Here is a 24,382-nt window from a genome sequence, read left to right on the forward strand (position 1 = left end):
ACTCAGAGTGGCTCCGCCTCCCTCCGTGGCAGCCATGTTGATTCCGGGCGAGCGGGGCGGGGACCGAAGCCCGGCGCGGCTCGGCGTAGCACCTTCCCACCTTGGTGTGACACCTGAGGAGTTTTCTCTCGCACTGTGCCTCTTCCCCACCCCCTAAACCTCGACTTCAGTCATTGTGCCGCGGCTGCAGTGTCAGCGTCTGCGCTCTAGTCCCTGTTCCACCCCGTGAGCGCTCACTTGAGTTCCCGATGTGGGCGGAGGCTCTAGTAGTTGGGGACTGCCCCACGACCTCTTCGCAGAAGCCTGAGCCGTGCTTTCCCTGGTGTCGGGCAACGACGACTCAGCACGGGACCTGGCACAAAATATACATTCTCTGAAAAGTCAAAGAAAAGCCTTCTTGGGGTTTCTGTGGCTAGCAGCGGCACCCTGCGTCCTGGGTGTGAAGAAAGTGGGGGATCCCCCTGACTTTCCCCTCCTGCCTTCCAGCGACCTCTGTCCTGTTTCAGACCCAAGCCCCACCTGAGGTGGCCACTGAGCATGGTAAAGGAAGCCGCAGAGAGCACCCCCAGGACTCCTTTCTCCTCCCTCACTCCGTTTCTCTACTGGGAAGTGGGGCCAAAAAAGAAAAGAAGGAAGCTAACTCTAATAAACCGTCTGTTAGGGAGGGGCGACCAGTTGGTTCCCCTGTAACGGAAACTGTTAGAACAACTTTGCTCCCTCCTAAAAGGAAACAGATAATAAATCCTTCTCCGTTGGCGGATTTCTTGTTTCTTGGGCTTCCAAAGCCTTCTGTGGTTTCGGTTATCTGCCCTCCAAACGTAGCCAGGGTCCGGGTTAGCCTCTGGCCACAGCCGGGCTGAGGGAGGGGTTTATCTTCTACAACAGCCACTGGTGTGGGTGGGAACAAAGAGATGGTTGCTATCTCTTCAGGCAAAGAAAACTGGCCCACATCAGTGCTGTGGAGACCAAGGACTATCTTTTGATTATTTTACAACTCATTTCAGGCCCTAAGACCTAAACTGCCCCTGATATTTGTTGTGCGTAAGGTGGATAAAGTCCAGGGCACATTTCAGTGGTTGTGTGGTGAAGAAGGGGAAAAATGGAGCTTAGAAGGCCCTTCCCCCAGGTTTTTCAGTGGCACTCATTTGTTCTCACTCCAGAGGCTTGTGAGTAAAATGGCAAAGCCTCGGGGCACTCTTGTGACTGAGGCCCAAGGTTGTGACTTGAATCTCTAGAAGCCCAGTGAGGCTCCAAGCAGCACACTTGTTTGAAAGGACAAAACTGAGAAATGAACTGCCCTTGCTCTGTGAATTCACAAGGGAAAAAAGACATGCATTCTCAGTGTTCCCTCTGTCCACATAAAATTTTCCTCCAGAATCTATTTGTAAAAAGGCAAGGGCTCTCTTGTGACAAGTCAGAGTGTTTTCTAAAAGCTTAACTGTCACCCTTTAGAGGTAGAACTTTGTCCAGACCTTTACCTCTACTTTCCTGCAATTTCTCTTGCCCTACCTTCTCTGCTGCCCAACCCCCTCCTCTTCCGCTCTGTTTCCTGTTTTATTTTCTGGCTCCTGCTCCGACAGGAAAACAAGGAAGCTGAATCTTGTGCTCTCAAAGCCTGGCTCCCTGGCTCTTCAGATTGTAAGGCGGCTAGGTGGAATGGGAGGGGGTTCTGGGGCTCCAAGACTGTGTGTTGAATGAGAGTGGTGAAGGAGGCAGCTCTTTTCAGGCTGCTTTTAGAGTATGCAGCTAAAATGGAGCCTGCATCAACACAGGAGACAGCTGAGCTACCAGAACTGTGGAAAGCAAGTGAGACAGCCATCCCCGAGCCACTTCCATTAAGAAACAAATATCCCATACCACCAAGAAACATTTTCATAATACAAATCTCTATCCCAAACAATACAAGCAATGCACTCTCTATTTCTAGAATCCTAGAATTCAAGAGGGTTACATCATTTCTGTTCCTTGAACTTGCCTGGCTCTCTGCTCTTTTCCTCTGCTTGAAACATTCTACCTCCATACTATCTTTTGGTCAGTCCACCTTATTTGGGTATCAGTGGAAATGTCAGCTCCTCAGAGGGGTTTTTCTCTGACTATTCAGCCACCACCACTACCCTGTATTATCTCATCACCATTTTCTTCATAGCACCCTAACACCACCTGCCTATCCTGTCTGTCAATTTTACTTGTTTCTCATTATCTGTTTCTCTCTTCTGGAATGTTAGATGAATGTAATAGAAAAGCAGAGGTCTCATTCACCAATGTATTCCCAGTGCTCAGGACTGTGTCTCCAATTAAGTTCTGGTGCATGAGTCAATTTGTTAAACCTGGTATCTATATTTTATGGACAAGGGAACTAAGATCACCAAAGGGGAAGTGACTGACCTGAATTCACTCAGTGAATGGTAAAGATGGGACTTGAACTCAGGTGGTTTGAGCTTTCCAAGGTTAATCCTATCACTCTGTGCTGTTAGTCTTTCCTAGGTTTATTTCTTTACTTCTCTTTGTTCCACACAGCTCAGCATCTTTATGGGCTATGCTAAGAATTCTATATAGGGCACACCAAGTCTAAATATCTCCTGCCTCTGCCAAATTCTTCTCTTACCTGTTTGATTTATTCAACAATATAGGAGTACACACCATGTGATGGGATAAGGATGTAATACTAAGCAAAACAGACACAGTCCTTTCCCTGCTGGGGATGATAATATCTACCTCAGAGGATTTATGGTACTTGGCATAAAGTGTTTAATAAAGATGCTGTTATAGCCAGGTGTAACGGTACATGTCTGTAATCCCAACTTCTCAGGAAGGTGGCTAAGGCAGGAGGATCATAAATTGGAGGCCAGCCTGGGCAATTTAGGAAGACCCTGTCTCAAAAAATTAAAAAGGACTCAGGTTGTGGTTCAGTGGTAGAGTGTTTGACTAGCATATGTGAGGCCCTATATTCAATCCCCAGCACTAAAAAAATAAATAATAAAAATACCCCCCCCCCAAAAAAAAGCAAATGATGAGGAGTAATTTTTCCCACTGAAGGTATATAGATAGTTCTCATGGAGCACTCACCTTCCAGGAGCATTCTGACAACTCATCCTGTACCAGTCTTACCTTGCTCCTGCCTCCACATCTGGAGAAGACCTTGGCCCCAGGCCAAGCAGAGGGACAGCCCAGTGTATGTATCTATCTACTCCCAATTGCTGTTTCCAAACACTAAACTTGCTACAGTCCCTGTTGAATGGAATTGGAGTAACCGACCCTCATTTGGGATATTGGCTCTAAGGCCATGCCCTTGTGGGGCAAAAGTGACCACACCAGCCTGATTCCTGGCAATGGTGCTTTACCAGAACTTTATGCTATTTCTTTTCACTGTAGATAAAAGGGTGTTCAATGGCAGTTTCAAAGGATGCTGGGTGACGTTTACATCCATCCTCACAACTGCGGTGACATAAATCGGGACTTGAACATTTACCAAAAACATCCTTTTTGATTTCTGCTGGATCACTTGAAGATGCCCATCCCCCCTAGGTCAAAGAACCTGCCCTGCCTCTAATCATAGGAGCCAAACACTGATGCTTCAAAGCCCTGAGGACACTTTTCACCCTTCCCTGTTTGCCTTTCAGTAGTTAGAAAACCCTGATTCCACTGAGAGGCTTGGTGGGAAGGCCTTAACCACTTGGGGGTGGCAGTGTCTGCAAAGGCAAAAGAACCAATGAGATTGAGAGTATTGTTTAGGCTGGACTTGGCTGCTGTCCAGCTATGAAAAAAGGTTAAGGTCATTTGGGGGGTGGGGAGGGAGGAGCCTGGGAAAAGAACTACTGGCCACACCCCTGGGTTTTCTACTGGAAAGGTTCTATTTACTTCTCAAAAGCAAATTACTCACAGCTCAGTGGTTAGCAGTTCTCTTGGCCTGTGGTAACTCCAGTCAGAAACTGGAGACCAGGCTAGGCTCCCCCTGCATTGCAGGGGAACAGATGAAAGGAACCCAGGAAACCCAACTCCTAGGTAATGCTCCACACCAGCCCAGAAATGCACTTTCCATATTAGAAAATGGAGCAAGAGGCCCAGAGCAAAAATAGCCATTAGCAATATTGCTTACCAAAATGTAAACATGAAAAAGTTCCCATTAACTTTTTTCCAGAAGAGTCCTAAGAAGGCATCTTGGTTGACAAAGATTTTTCTCTTCTTAATACGAAATATTCATTTCAGTCCCTGACCCAAATATTAACAGCTGCACTTTAAAAGAAAATTTTTAGTTGTAGTTGGTACAATCTTATTTACTTTTATGTGGTGCTGAGAATCAAACCCAGTACCTCACACATGCTAGGCAAGTGCTCTACCACTGAGCCACAGCACTAGCCCCACCCCCAGTTGTACTTATTTTGATGAACACTTGATTGAAATTCTTGGAACAATTCTATCTTATGCAAAATACAATAAAAACCAACCTTGAGGGACTAGGGCTGTAGATCAGTGGTAGAGTACTTGCCTTGCACACGGGGTTCGATCCTTAGCACCATATAAAAATAAATTTTAAAATAAAAATATCGTGTCCAACTAAAAAAAAAATTTAAAAACAACAAAAAACTTACATGTAGTGTTAGACAGCTAGGTTGTTACTCCTGGTGTTTTTCCCAGCTAGAGAGGATGTGTATGGTATACCAGGAAGCACATGGGCCTAGATCCAGTGGACCTTGCTTAGTATGTGACTTAGAAAAGCCTCTTTCCTCAGTCTTTCCCCTCCAACTATAAAATGGGAGCCAGAATACTGACCTGATTTCTCCTGAGAAACCTCAACTTTTTCTCCCTTGCTTCCCTAAAGAAGGGGATGATTAGAAAAACTGTATGTTGTGACATTAACCTCATAGAAGCAACTGCATCTAGCTGACATCTGATTTCTAACTAGTAGATACTGTGGGCCAGGTTGTGCTTCAAAACAAGGATGTAGCAATGAACAAAAAAATGCCCCTGGGCTGGGGATGTGGCTCAAGTAGTAGCGGGGTCCCCTAGCATGCGTGAGCCACTGGGTTCGATTCTCAGCACCACATAAAAATAAAATATATTGTGTCCACCTAAAACTTTTTATAATTTTTTTTTTTTTTTAAAGAGAGAGAGAGAGAATTTTAAATATTTATTTTTTAGTTTTCGGCAGACACAACATCTTTGTTTGTATGTGTTGCTGAGGATCGAACCCGGGCTGCACGCATGCCAGGCAAGCGCGCTACCGCTTGAGCCACATCCCCAGCCCATCCACCTAAAACTTAAAAAAAAAAAAAAAAAAAAGCCCCTGCCTACAGTTTGGGTTAGGGAAAGGGAGAAGGGAACAGGTGGGTATAACACACAATAAGATGGTTAAAAGTGCTGTTAAGAAAAGTAGGGCAGAAAAAGAAAACAGGGTAAGGAAGCAAAGACTGCTATTAATTTTTCATTTTTTGATGCTGGGGATTGAACCCTGGGCCTCATGTATGCAAGGCAAATACTCTACCAACCCCCCTGCTATTAATATGAGATTGCTATTTTAAATAAGACGGACAGGGAAAACCTCATGACACTTTTTTTTCCCCCCTCTGGAGCGGGAGGATGCACAGTACTAGAGATTGGACCCAGGACCTTGCATGTGCTAAGCACATAAGATCTAACACTGAACTGTACTCCTAGTCTCCTAATATTTAAACAAATACCTGGAAGAAGACTTGAACCATGCAGTTATCTGGTAAAACAGTGCTCCTCACAGAAGGAACATAAAGTACAAAGACCTCAAGGTGGAAACAGCCCTGTTAATGGGGAAGAGAAGATAGTGTTGGAAAGGTAGTGGCCAGCTAGATAACTGAGGGCCTTATATGCCACTACTAGAATCTGGACTAGAGAAGCAACTGAATGAGTCTGTTCTGACTTTAATCCAGAAAAGATATGACAGTGTCTTGAACTATAGTAGTAGTGACTGGATTGAGGATTATTTTCTGAATTAGTGCTAACAGACTAGATGTGGAAATGAAGAGTTGAGGATTCTTTTTTTTTTTTTTTTTTTGGCCAAGCAATGTAAAGTTGTTGGACTTGCCATTTACTGGAAAAACTGGGCTACTAGGGGGAGGATGGCATTTTAGCATGCAGATGTTCAAATTAAATTTCCAAGAGATACCAGAGCAGCTGAATACTTTAGCCTGGAGTCAGAGGAATGAGTCAGTCTGCAGATACAAGTGAGGCTACCTATTTAAAACTATGAAAATATGGGGGGAAAAACATGGAGGCTACCTTCAGGTAATAGTTATTAGCTAGGAGTGGTGGTGCACACCTCTAATCTCAGTGACTAGGAAGGCCAAGGCAGGAGGATCAAGTTCGAGGACAGCCTCAGCAATTTAGCCAGACCCTCAGAAACAGTGAGACCCTGTGACCCTGTCTCAGAAAGGATGGGGATATAACTTATTGGTAAAGTGCCCCTGGGTTAAATTCTCAGTACCAAAAACCCCAAACTGAAACAAAAAACCCCCAATAAATAGATTCTCTGCCAATTATTTCCTAAAATTTCTTTCCTTTGTTATTTAAATCAAAGAGGCCAGCATACTTTTCATGCCCAAATATCCGCAGGCCTAATCATCTCAGAGTTGCCTGTGGGGGAAAAAAAACAACAGAGTCCAGGATATCACCATTTCAGAAGAGAGCACACTAAGGGAGGTTTGTGAACACAGGACTAACTTGTACTTCCAACACACAAAGATTAAGATTTTAAATAGTATGTAAACAATAAAAAGCCTCACAAAAGTCTTACCAAGATTTAATGTACATTTATTCTTAACACGTGGAACATATAGTATAAAGATTTCATACTGAATAAATGATATTCATTAAGCCAAAAAAGGAAAAAAAGGAGGAATTTACATCAAGTTTTAGCTACATTGTTGAAATACAAATATGCAGATTTTATCACTGAAAAAATCTCAATTGTGTTTCTTCATCAGGAATTTCAACTGAACCTAGAACTTTTTCACACCTCGATTAGAAAGAAAACAAAACAAAACAAAAACCCAGAAAAAAATAAACTATAAGTTGATTGGCTGCTGAGACAGCAAGGACTTTTTACAGAGACCTGTACAGCATCACACCAAGAGGGGCGATGTCTGGCAAGAGATTAAATAGCTGTGTCTCGCTTTGTGCAGGTCACCAACTTGTTAACTCGTCATACTATAAAGGGGTAGCTGGGAGAGGGACCAAACTGTGGGGATCCAAGGGTATGTGCAATGTACAACGTCATATATATACACACGTGGCAGCGCAGTCGCTGCAGCTAAAGGTTAAAACCAGTTCTAAGAGGTGATCTCAGGGTTATTCATACAATCAAGGAGGAGAGAAAGAGGTCAGGGTGTTGTAGGTTCACACATGATACTTTGGGGGAAAAGCCTTTTTTTTTTTCTCCTCAACGTTTAACTAAAAACATTTTTAAAAACTACAGCTTGCTGCTGACCCAGCGTCTTCTCTCGTTTCCATGTGAGACATTATTATTACAGTATGTTTACAGTATCAGGTGTACAGTACCTGTNGAAAAATCTATTTTGGACATGTAAATGATTTTGGACATGTATAAAAATATTCCATAACAAACAATAATTTGTAACTTTCTTATATAGTAGTTAATAAGAACCTCAGAGATACTATCCCTACAAAGAACAATCATTCTTTTCCTTTAATGAAAAAACATCACCATAGTTTAAACTTACAGTTATTATAAAGCTAGTCATACTTAAAACTCTTTCTCTGCTCAGTATTACTATTTCAATAACATTTTTTGGTTTATTTTTACCACATTATGGTGTTTCAATCAAAAATTCTAATGTATAAATCATCTACTATGACTGTTTAGCCTAAAGCAAGACACTCATTGAATACAGTATAAGAAAAAAGCCATAATTTTGTCAGAAAGATAACACTTGTAAATTCAGGTATTATCTATAGTTAATGGCTTGGTTAGGTATCTAATTGTAACTATCTATAAAAACCAATCAATTGAACAAAAGTTTCAGTCAATTAATACCTGAATAAAATAGTGCTTTTGTTTATGTAGTAATACTAAGTTTATATATCTTTATATTCAAACAAGCTGAACATAGCATCAAAACCCCAATCTCTCAATATACAGGAATTTAACCAAGACTTTTTACTGAACAACCAATTTATTCAGTTAAATGAGTTTAGTAATTGCTGTCTGAGCCAAAATGCTTTTTTTCTCCACATGCAAATCTGGGTCAGCTTCATGTAACATAAGGTCAAATGAATATAGGAATCCTCAAAGTTCAGCACTGCAGAGAAATAGCATGAATAATTTTCCTTCAAAAATGTTAAAAACTGATGTTACCAATCTACCATTGGATTTATTGAAAAATCACAATGTTTTACCCAGGAGACATCTAATTTTCTGCACCACAACTCACTTTAAAAGGCTCCAGTGTAAATTCATTGCAAAATGAATTTCTAGGTAAATAAATAATTTGACCCATGTATGGAATTTTTGAATAGATGCCAATTAAACAGGAGAGAAGAGCTGAAAAAAAATAAATTGTCATTTTAATTTTAAAGTAGTTGATGTTGAGCTATTATCTTTGACAGTAGTTAGAGAGTCGGGTCATTTCTCTATTGAGGGCTCTTAATTTGTGAAAATAGTATCATACTATCAGCACAGGAGAAAACACATCTTTTGAATACTCTAAGGCAAAAAATGTATTATTTTCTCAAGTTTCTGTGAGTGAATAATTGTGTCAAAAAAAGTTTCTACTCTAAAATAGTGCTATTATATAGTTTGCTCAATCCACTGTTTTCTCAATAGACTGAAAACCATTGCACTTTGATAGCAGTCTTACTTCAAAATTCCTTTTGTGGTATTCCTGAAAAATATGAATACTGAGACATTTTACTTCCTACAGGGAAATCCTCTTCCATCATCTTATAATCCTGATGAAGAGTGAAAAGAAGTTGCTTGTTTCTCAAGTTATATATACCTATATATGTTTGTATACAATTATATATAAAATTCTTTAAGATAATTTATATATTTAATATATATATATATATATACACACACACACACACACACACACACACATTGCCTACATAAAAAATAATTTAAGGATAATATGTTTAATATACCTGGAGAATTTAACTGCAATGAGGTCTCTTGAACATGAAATCATGTAGCTGGTTGCAGTGGTACACACCTGTAACACCAGAGCCTTGGGAGGCTGAGGCAGGATGATTGTGAGTTCAAAGCCAGCCTCAGCAATTTAGCGAGTCCCTCAGCAACTCAACTCAGTGAGATCCTGTTTCTAAATAAAATACAAAAAAAGGGCTGGATATGTGGTTCAGGGGTTAAGCATCACTGGGTCAAATACTTGGTACCGGAAAAAAAAAAAAAAAAAGAGGAATGCAATCCTGCAATAATGTAGGCATGCATAAGTACATGGATTCAAGTTTAAAGAAAAATAAACACAATAAAATTTTACTAAAATCTAATATTTAAAAAAAATTAAAGAAACTAAGTGTTAAAATACTTACATATTTACTGGAATACCATGAACTATTATCAATAATATTGTAAACATTGACAACATGAACATTTAATGAACTATAATGTTATCAGAAAAAAAAATAATTTTTTAAACATTACAGTTAACATTATCACTTGCTATATAATAACAGGGAGGCATCATTTAATCTCAATGCCTTTACTTTTTAGGGTCTAAGTTTTAGATGGAAGAAGACCATCACTAGTCTGTGGCTATCTGGGCCTACAGATACCTAACGTGAAAAAATCCACAGAATTTACAGTTATTGAATGAATTAATTTGGGAGTATTGCGACTATGGGTAATTATTTTTTTTCTTTGATTTAACTTTTATTGTTTTATAGACTTCACAGGATGTGCTACTTTTGTAATAAGAAAATTCCCTTTCAAAAAAAATTAATACAATTAAATGTAAAATAAGATTTGGAATGTATTTAGTTTTTATTTTATTTTTTTTTTACCAAGATTTAATGTACATTTATTCTTAACACGTGGAACATATAGTATAAAGATTTCATACTGAATAAATGATATTCATGAAGCCAAAAAAGGAAAAAAAGGAGGAATTTACATCAAGTTTTAGCTGCATTGTTGAAATACAAATATGCAGATTTTATCACTGAAAAAATATCAATTGTGTTTCTTCATCAGGAATTTCAACTGAACCTAGAACTTTTTCACACCTCGATTAGAAAGAAAACAAAACAAAACAAAAACCCAGAAAAAAATAAACTATAAGTTGATTGGCTGCTGAGACAGCAAGGACTTTTTACAGAGACCTGTACAGCATCACACCAAGAGGGGTGATGTCTGGCAAGAGATTAAATAGCTGTGTCTCGCTTTGTGCAGGTCACCAACTTGTTAACTCGTCATACTATAAAGGGGTAGCTGGGAGAGGGACCAAACTGTGGGGATCCAAGGGTATGTGCAATGTACAAAGTCATATATATACACACGTGGCAGCGCAGTCGCTGCAGCTAAAGGTTAAAACCAGTTCTAAGAGGTGATCTCAGGGTTATTCATACAATCAAGGAGGAGAGAAAGAGGTCAGGGTGTTGTAGGTTCACACATGATACTTTGGGGGAAAAGCCTTTTTTTTTTTCTCCTCAACGTTTAACTAAAAACATTTTTAAAAACTACAGCTTGCTGCTGACCCAGCGTCTTCTCTCGTTTCCATGTGAGACATTATTATTACAGTATGTTTACAGTACCAGGTGTACAGTACAGTACATGAAAGGGTCTACACTCTACTGCACAGGCCTCTCCAGTGAACAGGGTCTGCTCACAACTGCGAACTTCTCGGCTCCTGCGAGATTGTGAATGTACAACGATAAACCACACACAGTTCAGCAGTCACCTTTTTGTCCTTCAGAGTTTTTTTTTTTTTTTGTATTTTTTTCTTTCTTTTCTTCTTCTTTTTTTTTTTACCATTAAAAACAGTTATGAAATGTGGCATCCCGTTGATGCAAGGACCGGGGAAGCCATTTTTAGTTTGTTTTTGGGTTTTTTTTGTTTGTTTTTTTTTTTTCCCCAAACTCACTGTAAACAACAGTAACTTTGGTTAAAATAAAAAAGTCTTCTATGTAGGCAGAGCTTTGTCTTTTCAAATAGGGTGGGGTCCTGAGGGGGAGTAAGGTAAGGACAGGAACAGAAGGGCGTGAGGAGTGGGGTGTGGGGGAGGAAAGAGAAAACAGGAGACTTTTTTCCCAAGGAAGAAGCTGGACAGCACAGGGTAAACTGGATTCTGAGGTGGTTTTGCATAAATAAAGGGCAACAGTCAGTTTCTAAGTTCTCCACACACGCACACACACACGGGGGTGGGGGGTGGGGGGGAGGTGTCCCACGGCTGTCATGACTGGCCAATCAAAAACAGTACATCACAAATGACTTGTGAAACCAATGAGTTCATCAATGGTGACACTGAGATGTCCAACAGCCGCGACTCATACAGAGTGAACTCGGAGTGGTTCTCGTCCACCTTGGCCAGGGCAAGCAGCGCACGAGCAGCCCGCCGCATCATGTCCACACTAGTTGGCTCAAAGGGTGGGTTCTGCATGTGGAGGAGGCTGACCTGGCTCTGTTGGAATTGCGTGGCAGCAAGGCTGTCCTCGAGGAAGCCCAGGAGGTTGCCCATGCTGCCCTTCTGCACTGCAATGGCACGGGCTGCCAGGCTGTCCCCCTGCGCCAGGTTGGCCAGCAGTACCACGGCCATCTCCCGGCACACTGGGTTCTTTCGGTCACTGAGGAAGCGCACCATGGTGCTATACAACTTCTCCAGGCGGCTGAAGGGGGGTGTGGCCAGAATCAGGTCCACATTGTTGTCCTGGATGCTGAGTTTGCTGAGGGTTTCCAAGACCAGTCTCTGGGGGGAGAGGACGGCATTGGGGCCCAGGGTGGAGAAAGGGTCCTGGGCTTCAGCTGAAGGGGAAACTGCCCAGTGTAGGAGTCCGTCCAGGACAGGCAGGCAAATGCTCTCAGGGTATGGGGAGAGGTCCAATTGCCCCGAGATGTTGGCGAGCGTGACCAAGGTATTTTCCCGGAGCATCTCCAAGCAGTCCCACCACCACTCCACTTTGTTGCAGCTCACCCCTTGGTCCTGTTCCTCCTCCTTCTCATAAGTTAGTGGTGCCTGCTTTCGTTCTGGGTGCTTGTGGTGCAGCAGGATCAGCTTGCCCAGGATAAGCAGCAGCCCTGGGTGTTTAGACATCTCAAAATCATTGCCTGGAATAAATGACAGGCTTCGGATGGTATTGGATACACAGACACAGCGCTTGGCAAGGGAATCCTGCCAATCCAGAAGGGTACACAGTGGGGTCTCATCCTTACTGTGGGGTTCATCCTCTAGGATCTTGATGTTCCGGTGGCTCTGTGCTGGGCTAATGCCAAATGGAAATTTGCTGCTTTCCTTGGTGGTTTCTGCACTTTTAGCTCCCTCCTCTGTCAACGTGCTAGATAGAGTAGACAACATGTCATCCATAGTGGCTGTGATCCGTTTTTCTGGAGGGCCATCAGGTGGGGGTCCTCTTGTTCTGTCGTCCCTGGCACACCCTCTACTGTTATGACATGTTTCTGGGGGGCTGCAGGACAGGGCACAGGAGGCCGGGAAGGCAGCAGCTCTGTCTTGCTCTCAAAGTGGGTCTGGATATGCTCAGTGGTGTCCCCCCCACCAATCCGCCAGTGCAGCAGGCCACTGTCAAACTCCTGTACACGCCCAAGCTTATCTGAGCAGTCCACCACAAACGGGTCATTCTTCTGTACGATCTTTACTGGAAGCTTGTCAAACTTACTGATTAGCTTCTCCTCACAATTCTCTGGAGCTGGCTTGTCCTTGCCTAAAAAGGCCATCTCCTCATCATTTTCAACTGTCTCCTCTTCTTCTTCTTCCTCTAGTTTAGGACCTAGAAGTTCTTCTTCTTCTTCCCCCTCCATGGGGGCTGGACTAGACACCTTGCTGAATCTCCCAGGATCCAGAAGTGTTCTCTGTCCTGGGTCACCCACCTCATACTCCTTTAAAATGCCAAAGATCTCAATCAGGCATCGTCGGAAATATTCCACAAGGAGCTCCAGCAACCCTGGGAGCTGGACAAGAAAGAGAAATATATTAAGGGAGAAAAGTGGCCTAAGAGAATTCCTGACATAAGAAATCTCCCAAGCTCTAACCAATCTCTCCTTTCCCTCTAGTCAGATACTTGCATCACTTGGAGAGGCAGTCACTCCTTTTCCCAAAGGCTTCTGCAAGCAAATCACTCATCGCTCTCTCTCTTTTTTTAATACCCGGAGCAAAGTTCTTCCTTCTGCCCAAATGTTGCATAAATATGCCCCAGGAACACGTACAACCAGAAGAATGAGAAGTATATGTATAATGTGTCAAACTGCATTCTACTGTCATGCCACCCCTCACCCATCAGGGCCACCCAACTCTCAGCCTCCTCATTCTCAATCAATCTGCTTTTCTCTTCAACAGGCCAGTTTCAAACCTCCTGGTCATTTGCCTTTATCCCTCTGGAACACTCTCTACATCCCACCACCAAGTGGAACCTAAGTCTAATAGTGGTGGGATGACTCCTTCCAAAATGAGCTAGGAGAAGGGAAGGCTGTGTGAAAGATGTTCACTTGCTCGTTTCCAAGCTTCCCAACATTATAGGAGACTCAACCTCCACGAGTCTTGTAGCACCAGTAGGACAAAGCTTCAGATCTCCAAACACTAGTTCAAGATGGTGCTAAAGAGACAGAAACTCCAACTTAGATCCCATATTGGCCATGTACCTTGAGAAGAATACACTAATCTCCAATCAGATTAATTTTTGGCTGACTGGTATAGCAGAATGGAAAACTGGAGTTTTAGAATTAGAAAGATCTAGGCATGAGGTCTGGCTTTTCCAGGAACTAAACTAGCTGTATGAAATGATGAAAATTCTTCACATTTACATGGTTGTTGTTGTTGTTTTTCTTGGAGGCGGGTGTTTAGGGGTGCTTTACCACTAAGCTACATATCCCTAGCCCTTTTATAAAATTTTGAGATAGGGCATTTGCTAAATTGCTGAGGCTGGCCTTGAACTTGTGATCGATCCTTCTGCCTCAGCCTCCTTCCTTAGTCACTGGGATTTATAGGCATATGCCAATGAGTGGCACAGAATCTGTAATTCTTACCAATACCAAAAACTTTCTCCCCAATAAAATTCCCTTTGAAGTCAACTCTAAATGATGGCATCAACATGATACCTTTCACAAGTTGCTACTGTCCTCAATGTCCTGGGCTCATGCCCAGTTCCAAAAGAAGCAAAGTACAGATATGGAAATTATCAGAGAAACAAAGAAGACCATTTTGGTTGAGGATGGCTTCATTTCCAGTGTCACTTAGTATTATCTATGTCAAGAAGATTCCAGGCCCTTGCAATCCACCCCAGAATCTGTACTCACCTGACTGAGGTTGAAGGTCATAATGCTGTTGTCATCATATAGCAGGATGTTAATGGTGTCTAATGCCCACGTGCTCTCTGCCAGAAGCCCAGACTTGAGGGACATCATTACCCGCCATGCCTCCGGGGTTCCTGAAATAAACCTTTGTGTAGTCCAACCACCAAGCCCAGGTTGGCTGGAGGTAGCACAAGGAATGCTCCATCAGTTAGGGTACTCTGAAAAATGTAGCTCTCTCTGGGAGATGACACACACCTGCCCCTCAAGGCTTTTAAGCTCTCTAGGACATCATTGCATGTCAGTGCCTTAAAAGAAAACCCGAAATCAAGTTATTTCTCATTCTCCAAAGCTTTTGGGCTCTATTTCAGGCAATACCGGACCAGATTTAATCATATTCAGTGTATCAGGATAGAGGGAACAATGAACAGGATGAAAAGGGGTAGATTAAACAACTCAATCAAGGAGGTCTCCTTACCAATGTCTTTCATTGTGAGCCGCCTTCTCTGCTTCAACACAGGCTGTGTAGCTTCAACAGAGCCAGGTGGGAAGGTGATATCCCGCCGAATCATGGGGGGCTGCACAGGGGCAGGTGCTATGTGGGAGGCAGGTACTGGAGGGCCTGCCTTCTGCATTTTCATCCCAGAGTGCAGGAATGGAGACTTGCTAGGAGAGGTACGGTTCTCCATTGGCCGGGGCAGGGGAGCGGGGCTGGATACCTGAGGAATGTGATTCTGCATGCTTGGTGGGGGCTGGTAGTTAGATGGAGGGGGCCTTGTCATGGTGGGCACAGGGGCAGAGGGACCATACGGAGTCTGGCGTGTGCCATGGGAAGGCCAAGGGCCTTCATGGTTGGCCCTCTGATCCGTGTGCAGCATTTCATCTGTTCGGTTCACACCATGATAAGCAGGACCCTGGGGGGCAGAGCCTGTGCTCTGCCTGTTGGCATAATTATAGGTCATGTCATTACGCCCCTGCCACATGGTGCCTTGCTGAGCAACTTCAGCTGATACCTGTATGGGGCCGCCCATCATTTGCGGTGGCATGTTCTGCTGGGCATTGGAGCCAGGGGGTGCAGAGACTCAGTCTCGGCCAAACTGGAATGGAAATTGGTTCTGGGGGCCGCCTGCTGGTCGGCGCTCAGTAGCAGCAGTGGCAGTAGCAGGATAGGCATTGCCGTACTGGTTGTACACATCTTGCTGAGGGGAAGGCTGGGCAGCTTGTTGCTGGCTGGCAGACTGAGACTGGGCGGGGGGCAACTGCTGCTGTTGAGGCTGCCCCTGCCCAGTGTTGTATGGCACGCTGTACATCTCTCCTTCATGCCGTTTGGCAGGAGGGCCGTATGTGCCATCCATTGGCCGCTTATAATTCTAAAACAGAGAAAAGAACAGAGGAAGTAAATAATCTGCATTTATGGACCCCAATCTACAGATGCCAAGATGGTTACAACCAGACACTTGCTTCTTCTACTTCTCTGGAAGAGAGAACACAGACACTAAGAGAACAAAGGAACCACCTTTATAAATTATCTTTTCAATTTTTCTTCTGAGAACAATCCTTATTTTCTATTCCTCTGTGGCTCTCCCTTACTCCAAGGAGAAAAATGTAAGACCTCAAAATTCAAATTAAGGTCTGTTTCTAGCCCTTTTGGAGAACTAGGGAGTCTGGACTGGACTCTGAACAGGAGCCCAAGGATTTGGCTCTTCTGATAGAATTGGCAAGCTGGGTGAGAGGAATGCCAGAGTACCCAAAATAAGCTTCTTAAGACTATCACAGACTTGATTAGGTTACTCACTGCTTTAAGGGGGTGGGGATCAGTACAATCCTAGTCACTCCCTCCTTACCTGCTGTTGCTGCTGATACATTGTGGTCTGCTGGCTGGGAAAGGGGCTACCAGAAGGGGTGCCTTGGGTGGAGAACTGATTGCCATAGGAATCATGTCTACAGGAGGGAGAGAAACAGAAGATTAGGATGGAGAATGGCAAAACCTAAACAGCAGTGGCACCGAGACCAAGTTTAACTCACCGTTGCTGCTGCTGCTGCTGCTGCTGCGGGGGGTAGCGGCTAGGAGAATACATCCCCGAGTCTGGGGTAGAAGGCATGAGATTGGGCTGGGGGGCCCCAGTGCCCATATTTCCCTCGGGCCCTATTCCAGGCTCCGTCCTAAACAAAATTGAAGTACCAAATTGAGTTCACTAGAGCTGTGGGTTCCAAGAGGTGGGACAAGAGCAGGGGCTGTACTTACCTCACTCTGTCATAAGGACCTCCATAGGGGTAATGCTGCCGTGGTCCCATAGCCACATTTCCGAGCCCAGGGCCTGCAGCTCGGCTGTAGGGGTCACCCATACCGCCATTGGGGCCCTGCCCTGAGGACATGAAGGGATCACTCCCTGGAGCTGAAAGGAGAAAGGCAGGCAGTGAGCAAACTGGTAAGTCAGGAGGCCTAGCAATTTACGTGTTGCCTGCTCAGGCCCTCTTCGGAGGTTGGGTCTGTTTTGTTATTCCTGACAGGTTCAAAACAGACCTAAAGAGGACCCAATCAGCAAAAGCAAATACTTGTTTAAAGGTGACAAGGTAAGACCAGGAGGTAAAGGAAGTAGGAATGACAGAGGTATTTAGGTTAGGTGGTATATCTGGAGATGAAGTAAGGAAATGAGGATGGCTTCACAACAACCCCCAGCCACTCAAGACATCCCATTTCCCTGGCCCTATCTTCATGAGTACATGGTCAACAGCAATTGGTCACCTTTCCTCATGCTGCCATAAGGATCCTTATTTGGCTCATAGGACATGCGCCCCATCATGTCAGAGGTATTCATACTGGGCTGATACCCAGGGTTTGGAGTCATGGAATTCCGTTTCTGGAATGTGGGGTCACTTCCATCAGGAAAGGCATCCTGGATCCCGACTGAATTGCTCCTACTCCAAAGTGAGAAAAACAAAACAAAAACAATTAAAACACAAATAGGCCAAATCCTCCATAAGACAAGACATACAGGAGTTATTGGCTGGTCAGGGAAAGGCTGGCCTTGGGCTGTACAGGAGTTGCCATGTTTCTGGGGCCCCCTAAATGTCTTGCCCCTGCTCCTGGCCTTACCTCATGCCTGGCAAGGGGGGGATCTGACTGTGTGGTGTGGATGCTGGAGTTGGTGGCTTCAGGTCTCCTCCTTCTGCCATGGAACTGCTGGTTGACTGAGGAGTCTGTGGCCCCTGCATAGACCCTGATCCCGCTGTGAACAGAGATTCAGGCTGAGAAGCTTGCTTGCCAGGAATGTTTCTCATAGAAACACATAAATGCCCCAGCAGTCAGTCGGTCTCTTTTTTTTTTTTGTGGTATTGGAGATTGAACCCAGTATCCTCACTCTACCAGTGCTAGGATTGAACCCAGCACTCTACCATTGAGCTACATTCCCACCTTAAGTATTTTGAGACATGGTCTTGCTAAATAACCCAGGCTGGCCTCAAAACTTGTAATCCTTCTGCCTGAGTCTCTAGAGTAGCTAGGTAAATTATAGGTGTGTGTCACGCCCCCTAGCTCAAGGGTCTCTTTTTGTAAAGGATTTCCCTAAGGCCTTTAAAGCCTGGATAACCCCTCTCACAGGAGATAATATGCAAGGCTAGTTCATAAAAGAGGGGAATGGATTTTGTACTGCTTGCTTTTAACATTTACAGTGATGTGGCTATGACATCACCATGCTGATCATTTCTTGAGTCACTGCTAGCTTCCCCAACTACTTCTCTTTACACCCCCCAAGGGAACCTATTAAACAAAATACTAATGCTGGTGCACAAGAGGGTCCCAGTCAGGGTCCCCAAAATCCAGGGTTGGGAGGGACCACCTTGCACCCAACCTGTGGTGCAAGAGGAGCTAAGGGATTTCTATTTTTTAGCACCAAGCACAATGTCATCCTCAGGTTCAAATGTTCCTCTAAGTTGATGAGCACATAACTACCAGTAATTAATGTTTCCATTAGTTACCATTCCCAGCAGCAGATATCCCACTGCTGAGGCCTCCCTGGATGATGAGTCATCTCAGGCGCTCATTACACCCTCAGAGGTCAACACCAGGGCACATATGTTTACACCTACCTTCTAGGGCCCTAGCCCTGTGCTAGTTAGGCCCCAGCCCCCTCTCAGAAAGGAGGGTGGGCAGAGGCACTCCCATCAGAAAATTCCATTCATATCCCTCCCCAGGCCCCTCCTTCCCATTCATTACCATCTCAGCTCCCTGGGGAATTCAGTTGAGTTACATTCTAAGGCACTGACATCAGTGGGCCAAAGCTCCCAGATGGCCCAGCCTCACTATTATTTGTCAGTTCCCCCCACTCTTCTCGTGTCCCTCCCACTTACTAGTTTACAAACATTTGGCAAGATGCCAGGTGAACAATGAAAATTAAAACTTAATGGCTGTTGCAGTATATCTCCCAAGGGAATTGCTGTTGTCCGCTCTTTAATCTGCCAACCTGTTAAGACCTGTGATAGGGCAGAGCAAAGTAGAGCACACATCCCTGGTACCTGCCCTGCTACGCTGGAGGTAGGTATCACTGAGCCAGGGCATAGGTACCACTGAGCCAGGGCAATAGGTCCTGGGCCTCGGTGGAGCTGCTCAGACCATCCTTACCAGGAGAGGGGGGTTGAATCTTGGGCTGGGACTTCTTGGAATCAGCAGCTGCAAAGATGTCTGGGGGAGGATCTTCTCCCCGCTCAATCTTGCATTCAAAGGCATAGAGACACTGGATATACTGCTTTTTCAAGGAGCTGGCAGCACTGCTTGATGTGCCCACATTGAGGTTGGTTGCAAGTTCCCGCCATTTTTTGTTCTTGTTGACCTGTACAACCAATTAGAAAAGTTGGGGTACACCTTCCATCTGGTCATCCTGCCTACATGCCCTAAACCCAAATGGATTCCTGCAAGGTATTCCTTTCTTCTAGAATCATGTGTTTACTTTATCCTCAGCAAGCTCCACTACAACAGAACTCAGAAAGTCTGATGTTTGCTGTATACAAGTGTACTGTGAAAATAGTGTGCAAAGCTTCTTTAGATCCAAATCCTACTTTTAAAATCAATTAATTTACTTACATATTTACCCTACCTACCTAATTACTTACTTACTTGATTGGTGATGCTGAGAATTGTAACCAGGGCCTTGCACAAGCTAGGCAAGTGCTCCACTACTACCTATATCCCCAAGCCCCAAATTCTATTTCAAATATACAAGAAAAACATTTTATAGAATGGAGACCCTTTTGTCAATGACTACCTTATTTAACTCATTTTGTCAAACTGGGGGTTTTCACATCTGATTTTTTTTTTCTCAGTGTGGGGTCCCTGCAAATTTAACATTCTTATGCTGCTGCTCCCTATAAACCCCTTTCCCCCACCAGCCACTGCCATGATTGTCCAGATGTTCAAGGCCTTTGTGACTTTTGTGTGTTTGTGTGACTTCTTTGTACCCTCTCAGTGGCCAGCCTATAGTTCTTTCTACTTTTTTTTAGTCTCAGGGCACACTGAACCAAATGCTCCCCACAATTAAGATTTTCTTCATTAGTTAGGCAGGTCGCCTTTTTCATGTATCCACCACTTAGGAAGCCTGAACCCAAAGTGTTGGGAACACTGGCTTTCCAGTTCTGATTTATAAGGAAAATTTAATTTGTTGTGATGCCTTTTGATCTGGTGTCTATGATACCAAATGACAGAATTTAAGGAAGCACACACAGGGACAAAGGGAGGTGAAGAAATACTTCCCGTAGTGGTGCTGTAACACATAAGCTGTCTTTAAAGTTGATGGCACTGGTGGGTGATACTTCAGATTTTCTCCCATATCCATGCCATCTCTGGCCCAATCTATTAGAACAGCTCCTCCCCTCCACATAAACTCTGCTAATCTTTAGAAAAGTGCAGGACTCTTATTATAATTTGCCTTCCACAAACTAACATTTCCGTGAATTCTTATTGTTTTTCAAATTCAGTTACATCACAGCAACTGAAAGGTTTTCATCCTTTTGCAAACTGGAAGACAGGCCTAGGCTTAGGGATTCTCTCCATAGTTCATTGTAGGTTCAATGAATTCAGATGCCCATCAATCAGAAGTATGCCAAACCTAACCCAATATGCCCCCTTTCGCTACAGGCAGGAGAAGCCTAACTGTGAGAACTCAGTATCAAAGAAATGAGCATGAATATACCCAGGGTCACCTCAAAGCCTTCTGTGGCTTTGCTTCCCATGACAATTATGGGGCAGTAGGCACTATGGGGCAGTATGCGTGTATCTTGTCTTGTTTTGTTTTCCTTTGTGGGGGAGGGAAATATAGCCTGAAGGGTGAAGGAATTCATAACTGACTGTTGGTTGGCTTCTTTCCAATCACTTTCTTTTCTGCTAGTGACAGCTGTTTTCCTCTTCTGGTTTAGAAGGTTTGGAATAAGTCCCTCCCTGCCACACCTTCCCTCTAAGCGTAGTCACAAACTCTGATCCAAGAGCAGGTTTCTGGTCTAGAGACTACAGACCACACAGAGAAGCAGTCTGCAAACACTGTGTGCTATCTGTTAGTGTGGCCTCACTTGTTTGCCTCTTAGACTGAGTCTAAAACAAAACTGTAAAGTAGAAGGGAGTGGGAGCAAAACTCTGGGTGGCATCTGTTCAGAGGTTTTCAGCAAGGATTAAACCCATTCACTTAAGTCTCCCATACAGAGTAACATATTTTCCAACACTTCACTTTACTTCTTCCCTTTATCAATTATTTCTATGAAGAAGCTCCTGAAATCACATCTCCATTAGGAAGTTTCCTGGATTGAGAGGGTTAACAAATTCTCTGGCTGCTCTTGTAGTATCTTGCCAATCAATTCATGTGGCAAAAACTTTGCTGAAAGCTTTATTATTTCTAACTTTTGTTTGACATTATACCCTTCAGAGTGGTTGAAATGGTCACATTTGCTCTGAGGAGTTAAGACAGGACTCAAAACTAGGCCTCTCTCTCCAAACCCTATACTTGTTACTATGCCAAACTGTCTCCGTGGAATCAGAATATCTAAGAGCTTTCTTTATTTTTGTACTTTAGTGGGGCCCCAGACTAATAACTCATACTACCAGGAAGGTCTCAGTCTACTGCATTTGCCTTATCTCCGGTAGCCTGTCTTCCTGGTCTGACAATAGTATATGACCTAGAGTAAGAGAGTGCTGTCCCCAAGGGATACACAGTATTATAGAAAGCCAATGAGTAACCTGATAGGGGCTTGGGGGAACAAGGGGAAGTCAACTCTTAGGCACTCACCTGAGTCAATCCACCAATCTCCTTCACAGACACATAGAGGCGATAGAGGTCCAGCGGTTTCCTACCCACAGCTGGCAGATTTGTCATGCCCATGGCCTTCTCCTCTGTGAAGGCCAGATAACGGTCCACCCACATCTTCCTCTCAGGCTCACCACCAAGCTCATACAACTTGGTGATCTTCTCATTAGTTGTTGTAGAAGAACTGGACTTCTGGAAGAAGCAGGTCAAAATTCATAGAATGAGTCAAATCCAAAGCCTGTGTTAAAGGTCTGAGAAGTCTTTTATAAGGGAAATGGGTAAAGCTTCTTGCTTTAGGTGGTCACTAACCCAGGTCCTGCCTTTATAAGATTGCAGGATCAAAAGGAAGCAAGATTGAAGGGTCAAAAGGAAGCCAGAGTTTCTTACCATAAAAGAAAGAAGCTATAATACTAACTATATGGTACATACTGAGAGCTGCCTTTACTTATCTGGTATTATAACTTCTCTCCTTTTTTTTTTTTTGGAAGGGGGGTGGTATCAGGGATTGAACCCAAAGGTACTTAAGGTACTTAACCACTAAGCCACATCTCAAGCTCCCAGCTCTTTCCTTTTTAAAAAATTTGGATACAGAGTCTCACTAAGTTATAATCCTCCTGCCTCAGCCTCCTGAGTCACTGGGATTATATAAAATGACCACCACATCTGGCACTTCCCTCCATTTTTAAAGATAAAGAACCAGACCCCAGGAGGCAACACCAGGATCTTACAATTTTTAATTGGCAGTGAAGTTTCAAACCCTTGACACTGTAACCTGACACTGAAGTCACTACTATCCCCACACTACTTCCCAGAAGTCAGGACATACTTAATATTGTTTTACTTGAGAAACTCAAAACATGATTTTGAAACAATGGGGTAGACTAAGATGAAAACAATCTCTTCCTCCTCTCAAAAAAGGATGGATCTCCCACCTGATTGAAAATAGTTTTGCCTGTCTAAGACAAGATAGTGGCCCAAAGGACTGGAAGCCAGAGGTGAAAAATCACAGGACACTGCAGACATGATTTTTATTTTCCCTATTTATACGGATAAGAAGATACCAGGGTTGCCATATAGCCTAACAGAGAGCATACACAGGACCAACCTATGGAAGCCCAAGGACTCAATACCCTTGTCATTTCCCCCTTTATATAACACAGGCACCAACCATTCTTTCTGCTACGAGTAAGGTCCAGGAAGAGAAGGGCAACTAGTTACCCAGAGCACACATCATCTACCAGTGCTTAGAATACAGGAAGCAGTTTCACAGAAGCACCAAACGGCACAGAGAATGCTATGCTGTAGGGTGTAGCATTTTCTCCATGACATGCAGCTGTGAGAATATGTTGTTTACATTCGGATTCCTTAGGATAACTCAAACCTAATTCAAATGAACTATTATTCTGAAACCCTTTATGATAAGAGGAGGATAAGCATTTTCAGACTTGATGGAATTATAAAAGGTTAAAATCATGTTACTTATCTTCTTCCTATCACTGAAAAGGTTAGGATCCAAAGTTGAGAGGAGTCAAGACAAAATCATTACCTTGGATTTAGATTCTGTCTTGGGTGTCCCATCTGCCTTATTGTTCATTTTGGTAGCTGGAGTTAACTTGACGTCCCCAAGACCCATCATCTCTGGGCTGGCTGCCATCCCTGTAAAAGAGAACAAAATTTAAGTCAACAGGTTTAGCAGTAACTTGCAGATCATTCTTGAACAAATCCTTGAGGTGAGCAAGGATCCTGGTCTGACAATAGTATATGACCTAGAGTAAGAGAGTGCTGTCCCCAAGGGATACACAGTATTATAGAAAGCCAATGAACTTACCTGCTGAATTGTTGGCCATGGTTCCACCCATGGGATATGGGGGTCCCTGAGGGTTGATCATGCCAGCCATACTATTAATTCCTTGTCCATAGGGAGGTCCAGTTCCCATCATGCCCCCTTGACTCATATTGGGATAGCCTGGTGGCCTGAGAAAGAAAATGAAAAGCAAAAAGTTTATGGTTCCCTCAAACCAGAAACAGGAAACATCTAGATACCCTCATCTTCTAGCTCTTTCAAAAGGTTCTAAGAGTGTTCTAAGAGGGTCTGAACTCTATATAGCACAAACTAGCTCAATTCTGGGGCTGGGGTTGTGGCTCAGTGGTACAAAGCACTAGGCACTAGGTTTGATCCTCAGGCACCACACAAATAAATAAATTAATTAATTAAAAAAATAAATAAAGGTACTGTGTCCATCTACAACTAAAAAAAATATTTAAAAAAAAAACTAGCTCAATTTTAAGTGGTACACTCCTTGAATAGTAGTGTTCTACTGTGTCTTGAAAGAATTGCCTTCCTCTAAGTCACCTCCGAAGTTAAGCTATATTTCTATTTCAGGGCCCTCTCTATGGCAAAAGGCCCAGATTAAATGCTTAATTCCACTACTTGTTCTCATACCGAACCCCAATCAGAAGTACTCCTCAGCATAGCACTTGGAAGTGGACTTGCAATCTTTCTTTGAGATGGGTTCCCGCTATGTTGCCCAGGTTGGTTTAAAAAAAATATAGGTTCAAATGATCCTCCTGCCTCAGCTTCCTGAGTAGCTTAACCACTGAGTCATTCTGGCCCTTTTTTTTTTTTTTTTTTTTT

The 24,382-nt window shown here is 43.5% G+C and overlaps 1 protein-coding gene across 1 annotated transcript in view; it reads right to left on the bottom strand.

Moving 5' to 3' along the window:
* Positions 1-10,623: 10,623 nt before the first annotated feature.
* Arid1a (AT-rich interaction domain 1A) overlaps positions 10,624-24,382 on the bottom strand; it is a 47,957-nt gene continuing 34,198 nt past the window's right edge. Inside the window, 13 exon segments of the mRNA XM_015485455.2 lie at positions 10,624-12,571; positions 12,574-13,126; positions 14,468-14,598; positions 14,940-15,831; positions 16,306-16,402; positions 16,487-16,624; positions 16,707-16,857; positions 17,208-17,380; positions 17,559-17,691; positions 19,083-19,290; positions 21,730-21,939; positions 23,294-23,403; positions 23,576-23,721. Of these exon segments, the coding sequence (XP_015340941.1) occupies positions 11,397-12,571; positions 12,574-13,126; positions 14,468-14,598; positions 14,940-15,831; positions 16,306-16,402; positions 16,487-16,624; positions 16,707-16,857; positions 17,208-17,380; positions 17,559-17,691; positions 19,083-19,290; positions 21,730-21,939; positions 23,294-23,403; positions 23,576-23,721 (4,117 nt within the window). The 3' untranslated portion in view covers positions 10,624-11,396.

Source organism: Marmota marmota, unplaced genomic scaffold (genome assembly GCF_001458135.2).
Source record: "Marmota marmota marmota unplaced genomic scaffold, marMar, whole genome shotgun sequence".
Classification (NCBI taxonomy): domain Eukaryota; kingdom Metazoa; phylum Chordata; class Mammalia; order Rodentia; family Sciuridae; genus Marmota; species Marmota marmota.